This window comes from Colobus angolensis, unplaced genomic scaffold (assembly GCF_000951035.1).
Source record: "Colobus angolensis palliatus isolate OR3802 unplaced genomic scaffold, Cang.pa_1.0 Scaffold15, whole genome shotgun sequence".
Classification (NCBI taxonomy): Eukaryota; Metazoa; Chordata; class Mammalia; order Primates; family Cercopithecidae; genus Colobus; species Colobus angolensis.
This window is the reverse complement of record NW_012114599.1, coordinates 17,216,118-17,238,277: the sequence shown is the minus strand read 5'-3', so window position 1 is coordinate 17,238,277 and position 22,160 is coordinate 17,216,118. Positions and strand designations below refer to the sequence as shown.

The following is a 22,160-nucleotide window of genomic DNA, read 5'->3' as shown; positions in this document are numbered from 1 at the left end:
ATCTTATATTTGCTCACGATTTTCTATTTTTTACTTGATATTCTCTTTATCTGGAATAGATTTCCTGTGTGTATGATGAACACTTCATTACCCAAGGTTCACATAAAGCATGCCTTTCTCCAAGAGGCTTTTTCTGTCATTCCCAGCAGAGTTTGGGACTTTGCCGTCTAATCAGTTTTAATTATAGTGCATCCCCACCTCTGAATTTCTCTTAATTTATTGGATTGGAGAGTTTTATTTTATTAATCTTCATGTACTTATACTCAAACCCTCATACAGGCTGGCATTTACTAGGCATTCTATAAAGTTGTATTGATTAAGAGGATGGGAATGATGGAAAAGTAAGAGCTATAAGGGAGGTACTTACAAGGGTTATAAGAAAGCTACTTAAAAATTTGGAGACATCTGAGAGAGAGTAATTTCTAATTCATAACAGAAAAATAAGGTAAAAATGGCATTCTTTTTTTTTTGGGAGACAGAGTCTTGCTCTTGTCACCCAGGCTGGAGCACAATGGCACAATCTCAGTTCACGGCAACCTCTGCCTCCTGGGTTCAAGCGATTCTCCTGCTTCGGCCCCTGGAATAGCTGGGGTTACAGGCGGCCATCACCACACCCAGCTAATTTTTGTATTTTTAGTAGCGACGGGGTTCCGCCATGTTGGCCAGGCTGGTCTCAAACTCCTGACCTTGTGATCTGCCCGCCTCTGCCTCCCAAAGTGCTGGGATTACAGTTGTGAGCCACTGTGCCTGGCCAGTAAATGGCATTCTTATAACTTCAGTCCTCTTTGCTTTTCTCTTTAATACTGGGTAACATTACCTGTAATAATGAATGTAATATAATGAATTACATGTTAGATGTAATAGAATGTATACTATTTAGTAATGTTGGTAATTATTTTTGATAGCAAAGTTTATGCAACTTATTTCGACAAGAGCTAATACTGTGGTCTTTAGGAAAGCAAATATCAGTGCATCTTTGTTTTTATTATGTGTTATGGAGTGAAATGTTTGCATGCATAGAGGTTTTTTTTTTATTAGGCATATGTAACATGCAAGTAAAATAACTTTTTGTAACTAAAAGCATTATGTCATCTAAATTTTATGTGATATACTCCACCAATAAGATCACTTTTAATTGTTTGAAGGTGCACCGCCTCTGTCCTCTTTGGAAAAAGATAAAGAAATTGACCTTGAGTTACTTCAGGATCTAATGGAAGTTGATATTGATCCTTTAGATATTGATTTGGAAAAGGACCCTCTTGCAGCCAAGGTTTTTAAGGTATGATACATTAGAATATTCTTTGAAAAGAGGCTGGGCGCAGTGGTTCATGCCTTGTAATCCCAGCACTTTGGGAGGCCAAGGCGGGCAGATCACGAGGTCAAGAGATAGAGACCAGCCTGGCCAACATAGTGAAACCCCGTCTCTACTAAAAATACAAAAATTAGCTGGGTGTGGTGGCACGCGCCTATAGTCCCAGCTACTCAGGAGGCTGAGGCAGGAGAATCACTTGAACCTGGGAGGTGGAGGTTGCAGTGAGCCATGATGGTGCCACTGCACTTTAGCCTGGCGTCAGAGCAAGACTCCATCTCAAAAAAAAAAAAAAAAAAAAAATTTATATATATATTTGAAAGGAAAGTCTTCCGTCTCATACTTTTGGCTTAGTAACTACTTAAAAGAGGAAAATATACATACTTACCACTAATGCAGCTCATTATTCAGCATATTCAAAATTAAATTGCTGTAGGTACTACTCTTGTAGTTTAAAAAAAATCAATGGAATGGTATAAAGAAAACTTACATTTTTATTAATATAGCTACTCATAATTATCATACAGTAATGAGAACCACCTTTAAGTGTACAGAAGTATATTGTAGATCACCAGCATTTCAGACAGCTGTTTAAACCTCATCCGAGCTGAGTTCATTGCAGATTCTACTTGTATGTTAGCCTACTTCTTTTTTTTTTAAAGGAGAATCACCTATAATACTTTATGGTGGTACTGTTCTTTGGTCCGTAAGAGATTTTCTTAGCGGTGCTACTTTCAATTTCTAAACATATAAAGTATTTTTAGATTTTGGCAGAAAGTGAGGAGAAAATTACTGGACGATTCTTATGAATCATTAAAATTATAAGGGGATTTGGGAAATTTAAAGGGTGGATAGAATATTTAGTTTGTAGTTCTGTTTGGGTTTAAATAATGTGAATAATGTGTCATTCAGCCAAGAGGCAAAAATAAACCACAGTTTTTTTTCCATTATTTTAAGCCAATAAGCAGTACATGGTATGATTATTGGGGTGCTGATTATGGGACCTACAATTACAACCCTTACATTGGAGGTCTGGGAATTCCTGTAGCAAAGCCACCAGCAAACACGGAGAAGAATGGATCACAGACAGTTAGTGTTTCAGTCTCTCAGGGTAAGTGTATGTTTGTATTTTAAGGCATATGCTATTCTTAAAACAAGTCTCATATTTATGTATACTTTGTCCCTTGAGAAATTGAGCCTGGGCGTATGCCAGTGGGTTTAGTATCACAGCTGTGCCATGAGTACCATTCAGAGCTGTTTCTCTGTAGTCAGTTTGGAGGAACTTCTATCTTTTTGACTGTCAGAATAACACCTAGCAAGTGTTGTGTGGGATTGGCAATGATTTTAATTAATTGTGCTGTATTTTAATTGTTGACTTTAATAGTAAACTTGTATTTTATTTATAAAGATAATGAAGCTACATTAAATAGTTAAATATTATTTTTGCAGTTTTTTATTTTGAGACGGAGTCTTGCTCTGTTGCCCAGGATGGGGTGATCCCATCTCACTGCAACCACTGCCTCCCAGGTCCAAGTGCTTCTCTTGCCTCAGCCTCTTGAGTACAGGTGCATGCCACCAAGCCCAGCTATTTTTTGTATTTTTAGTAGAGACAGGGATTCACCATGTTGGCCAGGCTGGTCTCAAGCTCCTGACCTCAAATGATTTGCCCGCCTTGGCCTCCAAAAGTGCTTGGATTACAGGAGTGAGCCACCGTGCCCGGCTTTATTTTTGCACTTTTCTAGTCATGTAGAATATATGAGATGTGTTTAATTTTTTAAATAAAATATATTTTTCCCTTATCAACTGTGCTCCTTCTGTTATAAAATATTTTTTAAAAAATTTGAAACACATATTTGCCAGAATGTTTCAAGTTTAATGCAGAGAATGTTTATTCTCCAGAACCGTTTGAGAGTACATTGATAATTTGATGTCATTTTTGTTTTGTTTTGTTTTGTTTTACAAATCAGGACATTGTTCTACATATATACACATCAAGAAGTATATTCCCTCAAAATCAGGAAATTAACGTTACTGCTATCAAATACTGAGAGCCCATTCAAATTATAGTGGTTGTCCAAATAATGTTCTTTATGCACAAGAGCCCAGGGAAGATAATGCATTGCATTTAATTGTCATGTCTCTTTAGTCTCATTCAGTCTGCAGTAGTTTCCTCAGAGTTGACCTTCATGACACTGATGCTTTTGAAGATAGCAGGCCAGTTATTTTGTAGAATGATCCTCAGTTTGTGTTTGTATGCTATTTCCTTGTGATTAGATTGAGTTAATGTATCTTTGCAGGAATATCCCACAAATAATGCTCCCCCCTCCATTTCATTCAATTAGGTGGCCCATGATTTTGATCTCTCTCACTATTGGTGATGTTGAGTTTAACCACTTGATGAATGAGTTGTCTGCTCGACTTCTCCCTTGTAAAGTTACTCTTTTCCCCTCTGTAAAAATGTTTTATTGTTGCTGGGTTTTTTGGGGGTACACACATGGTCTTGCTCTGTCACCCAGGCTGGATTGTAGTGGCGTGGTTTCAGTTCCCTGCATCCTCTGCCTCCTGGGCTCAAGCAGTTCTCCTACCTGAGTGTCTCAAGTAGCTGGGACTACAGACGTGCGCCACCACGCCTGGCTAATTTTTATATTTTTGTAGACATGGGGTTTCACCATTTTGACCAGGCTGGTCTCAAACTCCTGAGCTCAAGCAGTCTGCCCTCCTCAGCCTCCCAAATTGCTGGGATTAAAGGTGTGAGCCACTGTGCCCGGCCACTATAAAAAGTTTTTTGGGGGCTGGGGAGCAGAATGGTACTTGGAAACTATAGCTATCCTGTTCCTTACAAAGTTTCTTTTTGAAAAAATTACTGGCCAGACGCGGTAGCTCATGCCTGTAATCCCAGCACTTTGGGAGGCCAAGGCAGGTGGATCACCTGAGGTCAAGAGTTCAAGACCAGCCTGGCTAACATGGTAAAATCCCATCTCTACTACAAATATAAAAAAATTAGCCGGACATGGTGGTGGGCACCTGTAATCCTCGGGAGCTGAGGTAGGAGAATTGCTAAAACTTTGGGGGAAGAGGTTGCAGTAAGCCAAGATTATGCCACTGCACTCTAGCCTGGACAATAGAGCAAGACTCTGACTCAAAAAAAAAAAAACAACAGAAAGAAAAAGTTACTGTAATAGTTTATTCATTTAGTTTTGAATGGACTCATGGTTGCCTTTTTTATTCAGTGAATTATACCTTATTATCACTTTTTTTTTATTGTGGAAAAATGTAAAAAAATTTTTCCTTTTTATTTGTTGAGATAGGGTGTCACTATGTTGCCCAGGGTGGGTGAGCCCAGTCCTTCAACCTCAGCCTTTCAAGTAACTGAGATTACAGCATACTCTACCACACCTGGCAAATTTATTATTTTGACCATTTTTTGTGTGTGTATAGTTCACTGTCAATGAGTATATTCACAGTGTTGTCATCTGTTTTTTGATGTTCAAATTGTCTCAAATTTGACCGATAGGATCCCCCTTGAGATTTTCTCATCATTGTTTTAGCACTACCTTGTTCTCTGGCAAAACATGATGGCCCAGGCTCATCTTTTACTTTAATCTGCTGCCCCCCGTTTCCTTCCCCCCCCTTCCCCCGGGAATTAGTCACTTCTTAAAGGAGCATGGTATTTCAAAAACTTTTAAAGGAGAAATGTGGTTAACAAATGATGATTTTGTCAAAGATAAATGTGTTCTTTTGGGACTGTTTCCATTTCCTCCTGGTGGACAGAGCTAGGGAGTATGTGTTTGTGTGTGCGTGTGAACACACACACTTGGCATCTATATTTCTATATCTGTCTGTATATCTTGAATATGATCAGTTCACATCAGTGTATCTGGATTTCATCTAACTCCATAGGGTTCATTTTAGCTTTCTTCTTTTCTATATTTATAGCACTTTATTCTGACAGTGAGAAACCTGTTTCTCATTATCTTTAATGTCTTTGCTTCCATTATTGTTACTTCACTTATTTAATATTTCTGTCTCTATATAACCAACTGCCTGTCTCTACCCTCCTTTCCACAGATATTCTTCTCCTGCTGTGGCTCTGATACTGCATGCTAGGTGGTTGTTCTGTAAGAACACACTCCTCCTCATCCTCTTTTGGGTTCAGATGTCAACATTTTATTGTAGGAGGTAGGACATGAGTAATAATTGTCAGTGTTTTCTTTTTCTTTCAATTGCTTTTTGTAGCCCTGGATGCTCGCCTAGAAGTTGGACTTGAACAGCAAGCAGAACTCATGTTGAAAATGATGTCTACCCTGGAAGCAGATTCCATTTTACAGGCATTAACAAATACATCTCCTACGTGTAAGTAAAATTACCATTTTTAGAGTATTGCGGTGAATGATTCAATTCTTCATCATTTTCAGGTGGATTCATCAAGGACAGATTTTTAAATTCCATGATGTGAGTCTGAGGGGACTTAGTATGTAGCACTTTCCCGGCTCCAAGTTACTAGCAAGTTGAAAACTAAGACAAAGGATTAACAAATGCAGGGAGTGTCATGCAGAATACCTCTGTGTAGTGCTGTCAGTTCAGTGCAGAAGCCTCCACTGTGTTTTGTGGAGATTTTTTGTTTACTGTATTGTTGTAAGGTTAAAATTCCTATGGAAGCCTGCATACCTGCCTGTGAATTCATTGCACTATTCCAAATTTATGATGAAATAGATTTTTTATAGTAACATCTTTATCATCCTTAAAGACGAGGATAGAGGATATAGTATAGGATGACAGCCAAATAGACCTGTTAACTGAACGCCAGAATTGAGAGGATTTACTACCTAATAACCTACAGAAAAGAAAGGCCAACTTTTTCATAAAGGACTAATAGTAAATATTTTAGGCTTTGCTTGCCATATGGTGTGTACTGAAACTACTCAACTCTGACTTGGTTGCAGGAAAACAGCCATAGATGATATGTAAATGAATGGACATGGCTGTGTTACAAGAAACAGGTAGCCTGCAAGAGCTGGCCATCCCGTTATGGTTTGCTTTCCTTGATGAGGTGTACGCAAGTCTGGAACTGGATAGACCTCAGGGGAGTACAGTTGAAATAGCACTGTGTTTTTCAAGGACAGATTGGGGAGCAGTGCTGAGAAGAGGGTGCTGGTTTTTGTTTTCTTAGGCCTGCATATTGCTTCACCTTTTCTAGGGCAGAGTGAAGAAGGGGTAGAGATAGTAGGTAGAACCCAATAAAATTACAGATACTTCTCTTATGGAGAGTTCACAACCCATTTCAACAGAGAAATTAGAGTTTTTAGATCTTCCTTATGTTAAATTGAATTCTTTCAGTCTGCAATCTTCGTTTGTTTCTTGCTTTAGAGGGTATCAAAAGAAGGGAAAAAGGAAAAACAGAAGGAATGGTCTAGTGTTCTATAATCTTAGTATTGGTACACAAATATTCTTGTATCTTATCTCCCAGGCAATATGGGGATCCCTTTTATAGGGTCCAGTGTCTGCATGATTAGAGATAACTCAGCACTGCCCAAAGCAGCCCTTTTCTTTGTTAGACATTTCTTATTTAAAACCACTTATTAGAATATCTTTTTGTAATTCTACTGAAAGGATATTTGAAAAAAAAAAAGAATAAAAAAGAAAATCTGTTTGAAATTGGTGTATCCTCTTTATAGTCTTTTTTTTTTGAGGTGGAGTCTCGCTCTGTCGCCCAGGCTTATATTCTATCTTTTGATTATCCTCTGCACAACTGTCTCTCTTTTTAGTATAATAATAAAATAAGGCTCTAAATATATGATAAAGCTCTTAGTGTCCTTGTATTTCTCTGGTTCCCATGAATATATTCTCATTTAATTAGTTTCGTATGTAACCTGGGCATCAGAACTTCTGAAAGCTCCCCAGATGATTCTAAGCTATAGTCATTGTTAAAGATGAATAAATTAGAATCTAGATTATTCTAAAACTGCCTTATCAATAATAGTCAGGAGTCTTATTTCTTTCCCTTTACTTTCCCTCCTTTATTAATTGGAAAAAAATGCAAATAAAAATTGCTAGAAAAGGTTCTTTGCCTTTTTTTAATTGGTTGAGTCCTATGAATTTGGGAACTTCTGTCTTTGGTCATTGTCTTTTTTACGTTCAAGTAATGTTATAAAAACACGTTTTTCAAATACTAAATACTGTTTTGAACCATTCTAAAGAATGCAGTTTTGATTTTTAAAAACAATTTAACCTATTTATACATATGAATAACCAGTTAACACATATCCTGATACTTTATGTATAAAATTATACTTGTGTTTAATTTTCAGTATCACAGTCTCCCACTGGAACAGATGATTCCCTTCTAGGGGGTTTACAAGCAGCAAACCAAACCAGCCAGCTTATTATACAGTTATCATCTGTCCCAATGTTAAATGTTTGTTTCAACAAACTTTTTTCCATGCTTCAAGTCCATCATGTTCAGGTATGACTTCAGGAGAAATGGTGTATTTTTACATATTAATGTTAGCCTGGTGAAAAATGAAACTAATTGGGAAGTTCATTCTAAACCTGTCAGGGATGAGTTCTTTATTATATTCAGTTGGAAAAACATCAGAAATATTTTGATTACCGAAGTAATCACAGTTTCTCAATGATGGACCACTGATAATTTTAATGATTTTAAGCTTCAGTACTTTAATTCCTACTACGCATACACACACCTGTGATTTAGAGACGTGAATCACAGGGCATGGTAGTTTGAGTTTGTAGTCCTAGCTACTCAGGAGGCTGAGGCCGAAAGATTGCTTGAGGCCAGGAGTTTGAGACCAGCTTGGGCAGCATAACACTAGATCCTGTCTCTAATAAAGTAAAAAAATTAACCAGGTGCAGTAGCACATACCTACAGTTCCAGCTACTTGGGAGGCTGAGGCGGGAGGATGGCTTGAGGAGTTCAAGATATAGCAGACCTTGTCTCAAAGAAAAAAAATGACTTGAATCACCTGTTTTAATTTAGAAGAATCTTTTTATGAGGTAATTTATAAGTTTTAATTCAGGTAAATTTTGTTTCTTCAAGAATTTTAAGATGTGTTTGCTGATCAACTAATTTAATTAACTAGAAGATGCTTTTAAGTGTGAAGAAGAAGTGTTTGATAGAAAAGGTTATTTACTCATGACAAGAATTTAAACATAAGATTTTTGTTTAAATTGTGTTTCATAATATAATAGGTACATTTTTCTCCTGTCAATTTTCATTCTTTTTCAGTTGGAGTCACTTCTCCAATTGTGGCTCACACTGAGCCTGAATTCTAGTTCACCTGGAAACAAAGAAAATGGAGCAGACATATTTTTATATAATGCTAATAGAATACCTGTCATTTCATTAAATCAAGGTAAGATTTATTAGGAGAAAAATCATTATAGTCTAAATAACAAGCTTAAAAGGTAATTATTAGGTTAAAGTATACCTAATCTTTGTCATTAAAGGTTATAACATGCTAGTGGGGAAGAAACAGAATGCCTTTTTAAAAAGGTGCACTGACTTACTGATTAGCAGGAAAGATACAGGGAGACCTTGCTGAGAATAGAAGACTCTTACTCTCTGGTCTGTGGTATGCCTGTATGCAACTAAAATTTATAATGTTCTGTTGCTCTTTTGTATTTTCTTGAAGTTTTGTCTTATCTGTCAAAGCAGGTTGGTTTATTATTTTTCATTTTTTAAAACTATGAGTTAGCCCCTGGAGGAATTAGTCAGCTGGAGAAGGTTGTCAGTTTCCTGTAGAAGTTGTGTGTGTTTCTTGGCAAATACAAGAGTGTGGGAATGGTGGTAGTAAAATAATATAACAGGAAAAGAATTAGCCTTCAGCTCTAGCTACAGGAATCTATTTTAGTTATATTTAAAGAAAAATAAAAATGAGAATCTGTTCCTGATGCTTTCTTCCTTGAGTGTTGAATCCTGTAGCTTGCTTGGCTCTTACACGGTGTATCTTCCAATATTAGTGCCAGCCCCACTGTGTCATGGGTTCTACTTACATCTGCACTGTCTCAGCACCAGCCAACCTTTCTTTAATTGATAGGTTTCCATCTCTTCCACTATATTATTATTATTATTTGTTTTCATCTGTTTTTAATTTTATTATGAAAAATATTAAATATATATAAAAAAAGAGTAAAAAATAGTTATTTCTAGCTGGGCACAGTGGCTCACACCTGTAATACCAGCACTTTGAGAGGCTGAGGTGGGCAGATCCCTTGAGGGCTGAAGTTTTAGATTAGCCTGGCCAACATGGTGAAACCCCGTCTTTAGAAAAAAAAACACAGAAATTAGCCGACTGTGTTGACGCACGCCTATAATACCAGTTTTTCCAGTATCTGTTTTTGTTTTCAGCTGCCGGTTTTGTAGAGTGTGAGGATTTTTAGTAAATTGTATTGAAGTAGAAATGCCTATAGTTTGGAAAGTACTACAAACTGATAGTGATAACGTGTCATTTCAGGTGTAGTGGGCTGAGCTTTAAACCTTATCCTAAAGTGTTACTGATTCTTCACGCTTTAGTTGTATTTAATGGAGATTTCCTTTTATTTGCATGTTTTGGAGACACTAAAGAGTTGATTTAAAGAAATATTGTCTTGTTTTTTAATTTATTCTTTTGACTTTTAATTCTTCATAAACATTGTTTTTCTGAAAAATATTTTCCCTTTCTCTTTTCTGCATAGCATCAATAACTAGCTTTCTCACAGTGCTAGCTTGGTATCCCAATACTTTGCTCCGGACGTGGTGCCTTGTGCTTCATAGCCTAACGCTCATGACAAACATGCAGCTTAATTGTAAGTTCATAAATTTATTCATTTAAATCTCTGACATGTACTTTAGTGTTCTACTGTTGGATTCTTAAAACAGAGTTTTCGAAGGAGTGGTACACTTGTCAAAGTGATTGAGTTGGCCAGATGTGGTGGCTCACACCTGTAATCCCAGCACTTTAGGAGGCCGACACAGGTGGATCACTTGAGGTCAGGAGCTCGAGAGCAGCCTGGCCAACGTGGTAAAATCCTCTCTCTACTAAAAATACAAAAGTTAGTGGTCGCCTGTAGTCCCAGCTACTTGGGAGGCTGAGGCGCGAAAGTCACTTGAACCTGGAAGGCGAAGTTTGAAGTTAGCTTAGATCATGCCACTGCACTCCAGCTTGGGTGACAGAGCAAGACTCTGTCTCCAATAAAAGTGATTGAGTTTTTTATTTTAACATGTCTCTTCTGAATTAGTTCTTGTATATCCTTTGTGCTTGTTTACTTTGATAATACAGTCTCATATGTCTTGTTAGATGTTCAAATCGTATTTTTACCTTTTAAAAACTTATTAAAAGAAAATTGATTGCTTTTAGAGTACAAAGGCAGGTTTTTACATTTCATCTAAGTTTTTATGTTATTCTTTTAAGATACCTTTGTATTTGAAGATGATTTATTCATTATTATATTCATAAACATACATAACTAGATTCCTGGGTTTTGTTTAATAATTTAAATAATTGCTTAGCTTTAAAATGCTATTATCTTTTTTCATTTGGAATATATTTTCCAAATATGAGATCAAAAGCATCACTATGATACTGAAAGTGGATTTCATGCAAAGGATATTTTATTCATCTCAGAAAACTATTGTGTTACCTCTACGTTAGTTCACAGTTAACCTGTATACAGCTAACATGCAGAAAGGAATAATTTTGCCACAACTTATTGTAGAAAACTCAAAAGTTTATCTGAAAAGTAGATCTCTGACTGTTTCTGGAAGGGGAAGATAGTTAGAATAGGCTTTCCAAATAAGAGTCAGGACCTAGTTGTATCTTTTCTATTTGACTGTACTAAATAAGATGTACATTAAGCTTGAGGTGTTTTTACAATCAGAAGGGGGCCGGAGGAGACAGATGGTAGATAGTAATCCCAACACTTTGGGAGGCTGAGGCGGGTGGCCCAATCACAAGGTCAGGAGATTGAGACTATCCTGGCTAACATAGTGAAACCCCATCTCCACTAAAAATACAAAAACATTAGCCAGGCGTGGTGGCGGGCGCCTGTAGTCCCAGCTACTTGGGAGGCTGAGGCAGGAGAATGGCGTGAACCCAGGAGGTGGAGGTTGCAGTGAGCCGAGATCACGCCACTGCACTCCAGCCTAGGTGACAGAGCGAGACTCCTCAAAAAGAAAAAAAAAAAGAAATTGAAACCCCTTTAATAAACTGTAACTACTAGGAATATATGAATTTTCCTTGGAACTAAAAGATGCTTTTAAATACTGCATTTCCATTATTTCATTGTTCATTTCTTAAGAGGTTTTTAAAAAATGTTTTATAGCTGGTTCCAGCAGTGCCATTGGAACTCAGGAGAGTACTGCTCATTTGTTGGTTTCAGATCCAAACCTTATCCATATATTAGTGAAATTTCTTTCTGGCACCAGTCCACATGGAACAAATCAACACAGTCCACAGGTAATATGATGTTTAGCCTGGGATATGCCCAGACTATTCAATAAACAGTATTTGTGATGTAAAGCTGTGTAATTTTTTATTTGCTAAAGTATTAAATAATAGCCTTTTATGTATCAGTATAATAAAAAAGGTTTTGTTATTTGTAATAATAGCTATACTGACACTAATAGCAGGTGGTAAGTTAACCTCCTAGAACAGTGATACTAGGTTTTCATGTAGATACATATTTTTGGCATTAATTTTGGATAACTGGAAACATTCTGAGTAAATACTGCAAAGGTAGAGAAACGTTTCAAAAATTTTGGAATCAAAATAAATTTTAATATGTCATATTTGATTACTTCCATCAAGATTATCAATTTACCTTAAACGTTTTATGATGTTAATGATTTTGCTTAGCAAAAAATAACAATATTGCTCTGGGCTTATAAACATTTTCTGTTTCACTGTAAATTTTCCTTTATATCAGTTTAATTTCTTGTTATGTTGTACTGCTTCTGTGTAAATATTTCTACTTCATTATATTTCTTTTAAAGTAAAAATATATTTAGCATTTAAAACGTCTTTTAAAATCAAGGTTATTCAAGATTATCTTGCAAGTTTATCATTTTAAAATTCTTGGATTTGCTGCCAGATAAATTCTGATTTAGTTGTCCTCAACAGTCCAGTTTCTCCTATTAATTCATTTATTCGGTGTTTAAGAGGCTTCTATGTGTTTATTCTAGCTACTAGAGATACAGTATTTACCAAGATCAAATATCTGCCTTCATAGAACTTTAGTCAATACTCTAATACTTAATATATTTTAATATTATATGTCTTAATAAAATAAATGAGACAAGGAATAAGTAAGAGAGAGGAAACTAACTTACAATTAGATTGGGACAGGGTTTTGGTGGGGGCAGAGACATGTTATCAAGTGATTATTATACTTAAAGATTGATTGAATTTGTAACAGGAAGACTCCTCGGGATCACCAACTCTGACTTAATTATTTTACATGTAAGAAAACATGCATCAGCTACATTGCCCCAAATTACATAACTAGTTATTGGTATAGTTAGGTGTCAGTGAACAAGGCATTGCAAAAAATAATATTTTCTTTGTTTTTTAATAAAAGACAGGAGGAAATAACTTTTTAAAACTTTTTAAGTTGTTGAAGATTGAGCTTTCTTACTGATATCTTGGTTTTGTATAGGAAGTTTTGATTAGAAAGCTCTGATTTGTATGCTCAGTATCAGAAATTAACTTTATTTAACTCTAAAATAGTTCGGAGGATTATGTTCTATTTTATTTTTCCAGAACTCCTCCAAGGTTTTATGAATTGTTCATGAAACCAAATTAGGATCAAGTAAAATAATATGTAGAAGTGTTAGAGCACATTCCAAAATGTACTTCAGATTACTTAGTGCAGTATTCACTATCATTTTTTTCATTGATGAGTTAGAAGTTTGGGGAAGCAGTTTTTTTTTTTTTTTTGACTTGGTATAAATTTATTTTTATTTAGTTTTTGTTTTGTTTTTCACTTAGCTTAATGTTTGCTTTGCTAGTTGTTAGAAACATGACCTTTTATGGATCATTTTACCTCTCTGCTATGAGTTATTTGATTTTGAAATGGGATAATTAAGAAGGTTATTTGTGAAAATCTATGTTGAAGTTACTTATACTCTAGAAAGCATTATAAAAGTATTTATTGTGTAATTCAGGTGAACTTTTTTCAGTATTGAGTTCAATAAACCTAATATAGTTGTGCTGTATAAACCATAATGGAAAAGTATTAACAGTATTTTTATTTGCAGTTCAAAATAAATACATCAAGACCTAAAAAATTTATTTCCTGCTATCATTGTTAATACTTTTGCTTTCTTCCTATTAAAAGTTACAGTGTGTAGCTTTTGACTTTATACCTGATAATTTTTAAATGAATGATTTTTTAAATGTTATCAGTAAGCAGTTTTCAGTGAATATACATTTCTCTTCAGGTTGGTCCCACAGCTACACAAGCTATGCAAGAGTTTCTTACTCGATTACAAGTGCATCTTTCTTCAACATGTCCTCAGATATTCAGTGAATTTTTGCTCAAGCTAATTCATATACTTTCAACTGAAAGGTAAATTTTTGTGTACTAATTTGTTCCTGATATAGAAGTAGCACGTAATTCTCCCAATATACTTTTCTTTAACATTTGTTGGGAATTTATCTGTAAACAAATAAGCAGGAGGACAGTAGGAAGTAAGAGGGAAGGATTTATTGGTGTGTTTCCTGATTGTTTTTATTTCATTTCATTATGTTTCTCCTAAGTCCTTCTGTCTCTAATGTCTTTAATATGAAAGGAATACCGTTGACTTGCTTTTAATGGTTAATAGTTATTATAAGCTTTTTAAAAGGTGAAATTTATTTTGAAGCTATTTAGAGTTACCAGTGATTTTATATATAAGAAAACCTGAAAAATAGAGATTATAAAAGAAAATTACATACTAATCTTCTGTAGAAATTCTAAATAAATTTATTAACAAAATCAGACTCTGTTATAAGAATAAATTTTGATCATAATGGGTTGATTATTGTAATGCATGAATGTTTCAGTATCATATATCTCTTATTAATGTCATTGTTTTTCATTCTATATTTCTTAAAATCCAACATTACTTTCTGATGAAAACCCCCTTTTTTTTTTTTTTGAGATGGAGTCTTGCTCTGTTGCCAGGCTGGAGTGCAGTGGTGCAGTCTTGGCTCACTGCAACCTCTGCCTCCTGGGTTGAAGCGATTCTCGTGCCTTAGCCTCCCAAGTAGCTGGGATTACAGGCGTGCACCACCACACCTGGCTAATTTTTGCATTTTTAGTAGAGATGGAGTTTCACTATGTTGGCCAGGATGGTGTCGATTTCCTGACCTCGTGATCTGCCCGCCTTAGCTTTCCGAAGTGCTGGGATTACAGGTTTGAGCCACCGTGCCTGGCTAAAAACTTAATGAATTATAAAGTGTTATTTTGTTTTTGAAGTTACAATAAAACTACATGATGAACAAATTACATAATTAATGAAACATCTGGCATGCTTGAGTATTTCAAAAAATCTCCATTAATGTAAGGAATAGGGCTGGGCTTAGTGGCTCACGCCTGTAATCCCAGTACCTTGGGAGGCTGAGGTAGGGAGATCGCTTGAGCCCAGGAGTTTGAGAGCAGCCAGGGTGGTATGGGTATACACCTGTAATCCCAGCTACTGTGGAGGCTGAGGCAGGAGATTGATTGAACTAGTGGAGCCCAGGAGGTGGAGGCTGCAGTGAGCCCTGATTTGTGCCACTGTGCTCCAACCTGGGTGACAGAACAACACTCTGTTTCAAATAAATTAATGATCAGGAATAAGTCAGTAGTGGCTATTGCCACTTTTTCATCTAATTTTATTCAAATAAACAATATTTATACATACTTTGTGAGGATTTTGTGAAATTTTGAATGACATAAATAGAATCACCTGAGGAGTAAAGATTAGTCACCATTTGTTTTATTTTTCTTTTAACTAGGCTTTTTAATTTTAACTCTGCAGGCTTTAGCATAGTCTGATCCATAGAGTTCACAACAGTGAAGATTTTCATACTAAACTTTTAATACATTTGCTGTAACATTTTCTAAAGGATTATTAATCTTGTTTGTAGTTGAGTCACATCTAATATTTGAGCAGAGATGTTTTGAGGTTTTTATGCCACAAAAACTGTTTAGGAATTTTCTCCACCTCACTTCACCCCACATATACCCAGTACATTTCTATGGCCTAGTTTATTTAATAGGGTCCACAAAGCTGTGGCCCAAGAAGAATGTTAGTTTATGTTTATTTTTAATAGAGGCTCTGGTATTCCGTGAAAGATCCAGCAGCTCTTTAGTTAATGATATAATATACACTGAAAGAAATACTCAGTATAAAGAAGGCATTCAGTTTTATCAGATGAGTGTTTTGCAAATGCTATCTATTGGTCTTTGGACTCTGTTTTCACTTTATTAAGTATCCTTCAAAAAGCAGAAATGTTTAAATTCTAGATGTAATCTACATTGTCGACGTCTACATATTTTTTGTTACTGTTTTAAATACCCTCCTCACACAAAGTCACACAGAATATTCCGTTTTCTTCTAGAAATTTTACAGTTTTATGTTTAGGCTTTCTATTTTTTTGCTTTCAGGATACTTTTTTTTCCCCTTTTCCTTTGTCTGTGGATGTCCAATTGTTCCTATCCCTTTTTTTTTTTTTTTTTTTTGAGATGGAGTCTCGCTCTTACGCCCAGCCTGGAGTGCAGTGGCGCCATCTTGGCTCAGTGCAAGCCCCGCCTCCTGGGTTCACGCCATTCTCCCACCTCAGCCTCCCGAGTGGCTGGGACTACAGGCCCCCACCACCACACCCTGCTAATTTTGTTTTTGTATTTTTAGTAGAGACGGGCTTTCACCGTGTTAGCCAGGATGGGCTTGATCTACTGACCTCGTGATCCACCAGCCTCAGCCTCCCAAGGTGCTGGGATTACAAGCATGAGCCACCACACCCCACCTTCCTATACCATTTTTTGAAAATACTTTCCTTTTTTCATTGGCTTCCCTTTGTAGTTTTTCAAATATCAATCAATGATATTTGTTTTGGTCTATGCATACACTTCTTTTTTTTTTTGAGACAGTTTTCCTCTGACGCCCAGAATGGAGTGCTGTGGCGTGATCTCGGCTCCTGAGTAGCTGGGATTACAGGCCCATCAGCATGCCTGGCTAATTTTTGTATTTTCAGTAGAGATGGGGTTTCGCCGGGTTGGCCAGGCTGTTCTCAAACTCCTGGCCTCAAGAGATCCACCTGCCTCTGTCTCCCAAATTGCTGGGTTTACAGGCGTAAGCCACCACACCCAGCTTCATTTTGTTCATGCAGTGTATTATATAGAATTTATGTTTTTGTCTATTTTTTGTGCATTACCTCAGTGTCTTAGTTCCCTTACAGTATTTTTTGAAATCTAGTAGGGTAGGCCTTCCACCTTTGTTCTTTTAGAGTAATTTTGGCTATTTTAATTCCTTTCCTTTTCCTTATAAATTTTATAATCAACTTATTGATTTACCAGAAAAAAATCGTTTTGAGTGAGATTGCATCATTCTGTAGATCAATTTGGGCAGGTGTATTGCTTATTTGGCTATGTCAGAGAATACAGTTAGTTTTACTTCTTCCTTTCGTATGCATATGTCTCATGGGTTCCCCTCCCCGCTCCAGTTGTACTTGTTTGGACTTCCCAGTATGCTGTTGAGTACATATGGTAAAAATTGCTCTTCCTTCTTTTTCTTAATCTTAATATCTTATGAAACATTGTTTTTCATAATTAGATATGTTACTAGCTGGAGCTCTTTTTTAGATACCTGATAGTAAGTTGAGGAAGTTCCAGTTTGTTTCTAACTTGCTGAGACATTAAAAAAATTATGAATGTCTTTAGATTTTGTTAGATGTTTCCCTGCATCTGTTGAAATGATCATAGGTTGTTTCTTCTTTCATCTGTTCATACGTTGAAGTATATTGGTGTTTTCTAAAGAGTTGGGATCTCACAATGTTGCCCAGGCTGACCTTGAATTCCTGAGTTCAAGCAAGCTTTCAGTCTCATTCTGTTCTTAGCTGGCCCAATCGGCATATGCCACTACACCAAGTTTGATTTTTTTTTTTTTTTAAGTGTCAGTTAATGTGCATTCTCAAGATAGACACCCTTGGTCATAACATATCAATCCATTTATAACTTGCTGAATTTATTCTCTGAAAGAGGTTGTGTAATATGTGTATTGTCACTTACTTACGTATTTGGTAGCGTTTGCCATTGAAGCATCCTGTGGCTGGAGTTTTCTTTGCCCCCAAAATTTTCAACTTATTTTCTAGGTCTTGGATTATTCAGGTTTTCTCTTCTTGAGTGAGCCTTGGTAATTTTGTGAAGGAAGTTATTCCTTTACATTGTTGAATTTGTTAGTTGAAATATATATTTATTAATGTTTATAGGATCTGTAGTGAGTTTCCTTCCTTTATTTCTGATGTTGGTAGTTTTTATCTTTTTTTGGGGTCATTCTGGCTAGAAGTTCATCAATATTATTTTCAAAAAAAGCAGCTTATAGATATTTTTTCCTTTCTACTTTCTTTGAATTTAATTTGATTAAATTAAATTAAATTCTTTCTGGCTTAGACAATTGATTTTAGACCTTTCTTCTTTTCTAGACCTTTCTTCTTTTCTAATACAAACATTTGACAATGTCAGAATTGGCCTATATAGACTACTGACAATGTCAGAATTGGCCTATATAGACTACTTACATTTAATGTAATTATTGATATGTTGGATTAGAACTGATCATTTTGCCAGTTTTCTATTTATTTCATCTACTTTTGATTCCTTTTAAAAAATCTTTTTCTGTTGACTTTTGAATTAAGCAACTTTTACAATAATTTCGTTTCCATTCTGATTTATAACTGAATTTCTTATTTATTTATTTTTGAGACAGCGTTGGTTTGCTCTGTCGCACAGGTTGGACCGTAGTGATGCGAGCTTGGCTCTCTGCAACCTCCACCTTCTGGGTTCAAGCGATTTTCATGCCTTAACTTCTGGAGTAGCTGGGATTACAGGCTCCAGCTATGCTACCACACAGGGCTAATTTTTGTATATTTTGTAGATGGGGTTTCACCAGGTTGACCAGGCTAGTCTCCACCTCCTGAGCTCAAGTAATCCACCTGGGTTACTGTCATTATAGGCGTGAGCCACTGTGCCTGGCCTGTAACCGAAAATTTTTCATACTAGTTGTCCTAGCTTTACAAGATACACCTTTATTTAATCACATTCTATTTTCAAATATTATTCCACTCATGTATAATGTCAGAACTTAACAGTGTAATTTCAATTCCTTTCTTCCATCTTTTGTGACATAGTTGTCGTGTTTTTACTGTTTATGCTATAAACACGCAATACTGTGCAGCCTTTTATGTATTTATGTATTATTTTGCTTTAGGCAGTCTTTTTTTGTTTGCTTGTTTGGTTTTTGAAATAGATTTTGGCTCTGTCACCCAGGCTATAGTGCAGTGGCGTGATCTCGACTCCCTGCAACCTCCGCCTCCTGGGTTCCTGTAATTCTCATGCTTCAGCCTCCTCAGTAGCTGGGATTACAGGCCCATCACCATGCTTGGCTAATTTTTTTATTTTCAGTAGAGATGGGGTTTTGCCATGTTAGCCAGGCAGGTCTCAAACTCAAAAGCTATTCTTTTGCCTTAATCTCCTGAGTAGCTGCAATTAACAGTCACATGCCACCATGCCTGGCTAATTTTTGTATTTTTAGTAACAATGAGGTTTCACCATGTTGGCCAGGCCGGTCTCAAACTTCTGGCCTCAAGGGATCTGCCTGCATGGGGCTCCCAAAGTGATGGGATTACAGGCATGAGTCATTGCATCTGGCCTAATTTGTCTTTTTCTTGCTGTTAGACTGAGGGTGATGCTCTTTTCAGCATTCTGTATCTTAGGCATAAGCAGAATTTGAAGAGCATTCAATTTTGATACATAAGAATAATTTGATTGAATCTTAATTTTTATGTATCATTATCACTAGGGAATGTTTACAATAGCATTATTTGAGAATGGAAAAAATTGTAATTCATTTCATTATAAGAAGTGCCTTGTGATTTTGAAGTATTTTTTTCTGTAGCTTCAAAATCACTTCCATGTATACTTGTCCCTTAGTTTTGTATTTGGAAGGGAGGTTGTTTTTGAGTGTGTCTAAAATGGAGTCAAGAACAAGAATTCCAAAAGAGATGAAAACTATTATCTACCTAATGAAATAGTGAATACCAAGAACTTGTTTAACTTCCTTGTATTGTGATAAGTTACTGCTTTCAGAACTACTCAAAATCGTTTAATTTTTAATCCTCTCTCTTATCGTATCTCTCTCTCTCTGTCTCTCCCTGCAGGGGTGCTTTCCAGACAGGCCAAGGACCTCTCGATGCCCAAGTGAAGCTCTTAGAATTCACTCTGGAGCAGAATTTTGAAGTCGTTTCAGTTAGTACTATTTCTGCTGTGATAGAATCTGTTACATTTTTAGTGCATCACTATATCACTTGCTCAGACAAAGTAATGTCAAGAAGTGGATCAGATAGCTCCGTGGGTGCTCGAGCATGCTTTGGGGGACTCTTTGCCAACCTGATTCGTCCAGGTGATGCAAAAGCAGTTTGTGGCGAAATGACAAGGGATCAACTCATGTTTGATTTGTTAAAACTTGTTAACATTTTAGTGCAGCTGCCTCTTTCAGGCAATAGGGAATACAGTGCAAGAGTGTCTGTGACCACAAATACAACAGATAGTGTTTCAGATGAAGAAAAAGTCTCAGGAGGCAAAGATGGCAATGGAAGCAGTACCAGTGTTCAAGGATCGCCTGCATATGTTGCTGACTTAGTCTTAGCCAACCAACAAATTATGAGCCAGATTTTGTCTGCTCTGGGCCTGTGTAATAGCAGTGCCATGGCAATGATAATTGGTATGTATTGAGAATATTAATCTTACCGTTGTCTCTGGTACTATAATTGTTTTTTTTTAAAGCAATATATGGATTCAGTCTCTTTTACTTTGTAGTGTAAAACTGCTTTAAGCTTTTCATGACTGATTTTTATTGGTGAGGACTTTTGTATAGGGGCTTCAATTAATGAATTAAAGTGAAATATTGAAAAATGTTATGTCAATTTGGTTTTTTTTTTTCTTTTATATTGAGATGCCTCCCGTGTTCAAGCAATTCTCATGCCTCAGCCACCCAAGTAGCTGCAACCATAGGTGCCTGCCACCACACCCGGCTAATTTTTTTTCTCCCCCCCCCCACGAGACAGAGTCTTGCTCCCAGGCTGGAGTACAATGACGCGATCTCAGCTCACTGTAACTTCCGCCTCCCAGATTCAAGTGATACTCCTGCCTCAGCCTACCGAGTAGTTGGGATTACAGGCATGTACCACCATGCCCCTCCTAGTTTTTTGTTTGTTTTTGTTTTTGTTTCTTTTGAGATGAAGTCTCTTGCTGTGTTGCCTAGGCTGAAGTGCAGTGGCGTGATCTCGGTTCATTGCAACCTCTGCCTCCTAGGTTCAAGCAATTCTCGTGCCTCGGCCTCTTGAGTACCTGGGATTACAGGCATGTGCCACCATGCCTGGCTAATTTTTTGTATTTTAGTAGAGATGGGGTTTCGCAATGTTGGGCAAGCTGGTCTCGAACTCCTGACTTCAGGTGATCTTCCCACCTCAGCCTCCCAAAGTACTAGGATTACAGGTGTGAGCCACTGCACACTGCCAATTTTTTTTCTTTGTAGAGACGGGATTTCACCATGTTAGCCAGGCTGATCTTGAGTTCTTATTTCACATCATTTTGTGTTAAAGACAAGTATTATTTGTTCACATTTGCTTTGAAAATAAAATATAAAATTTTATTCATACTGTAACATTTTCTATGACACGTATCAGTGTTAAATTTATATGCTGTTGCTTAACTTTTTTACTTCTTTGAATGTTAATACATTACGTTAAATTTTTAAAATAATTGAACATCTGTATACTGTGGCAAAATCCATTTCTAATGTATTTTTGCCTGGTGGTATATTTTTCTTTGTCAGTGTATGGGAAACAGCCGTATCTTCCTTTTGATTAGATTAAAAAGAATAGTTACGTGCTGGTTTCACTTATTTTTCTATTTATGTCTTGTCTTCTTGATGTATATAGCTAGTATGTAGAGTGATGTTCTCAGTCATGTAACAGAACAACCTATTTTTATTGTTGGTGATATAGAGGTATCTCATGTAAGAAGATAACCATAAACCATGCTCTACTGAATATTATCATTGATATTTTAGTCTCCACGAGTCCGTTCGGGTTATGTGTAGAGGGTATAAACAGCTGTTATATGTTAATTCTTCAGCAGTTTTGGAAAAAATGACTTTTCAGCTTCTATATTTTAATTATTATTTGTTTTCACCATGTTGGCCAGGCTGGTTTTGAACTCCTGATGTCAGGTGATCCACCTGCCTCAGCCTCCCAAAGTGTTGAGGTTACAGGCGTGAGCCACTGCGCCTGGCTGGTTATATATACTTTTAATCTTTTAATGTGGAATCTTTTATTTTTCCTAGGAGCAAGTGGATTACATCTCACTAAACATGAAAACTTTCATGGTGGGTTGGATGCTATATCAGTTGGGGATGGATTATTTACCATACTGACAACCCTTAGTAAAAAAGCTTCTACAGTCCACATGATGCTGCAGCCAATTTTAACATACATGGCCTGTGGATATATGGGCAGACAAGTAAGTTCAAGCCAACAACAGTTGCAGTGATTCAAATAAATTTCTGGCAATATAAGTGGAAAATTATAGGACAGAGACAAATAAGTATATTTATTAT

General features: G+C 36.4%; 1 protein-coding gene across 1 annotated transcript in view; it reads left to right on the top strand.

Moving 5' to 3' along the window:
• BIRC6 (baculoviral IAP repeat containing 6) overlaps window positions 1-22,160 on the top strand; it is a 266,933-nt gene that overhangs the window by 125,652 nt on the left and 119,121 nt on the right. Inside the window, exons 37-46 of the mRNA XM_011936037.1 lie at window positions 1,146-1,279; window positions 2,267-2,420; window positions 5,546-5,662; window positions 7,618-7,772; window positions 8,553-8,679; window positions 10,001-10,111; window positions 11,627-11,760; window positions 13,743-13,870; window positions 19,702-20,264; window positions 21,888-22,063. Coding sequence (XP_011791427.1) covers window positions 1,146-1,279; window positions 2,267-2,420; window positions 5,546-5,662; window positions 7,618-7,772; window positions 8,553-8,679; window positions 10,001-10,111; window positions 11,627-11,760; window positions 13,743-13,870; window positions 19,702-20,264; window positions 21,888-22,063 — 1,799 coding nt within the window. The remainder of the gene's footprint in view (window positions 1-1,145; window positions 1,280-2,266; window positions 2,421-5,545; window positions 5,663-7,617; window positions 7,773-8,552; window positions 8,680-10,000; window positions 10,112-11,626; window positions 11,761-13,742; window positions 13,871-19,701; window positions 20,265-21,887; window positions 22,064-22,160) is intronic.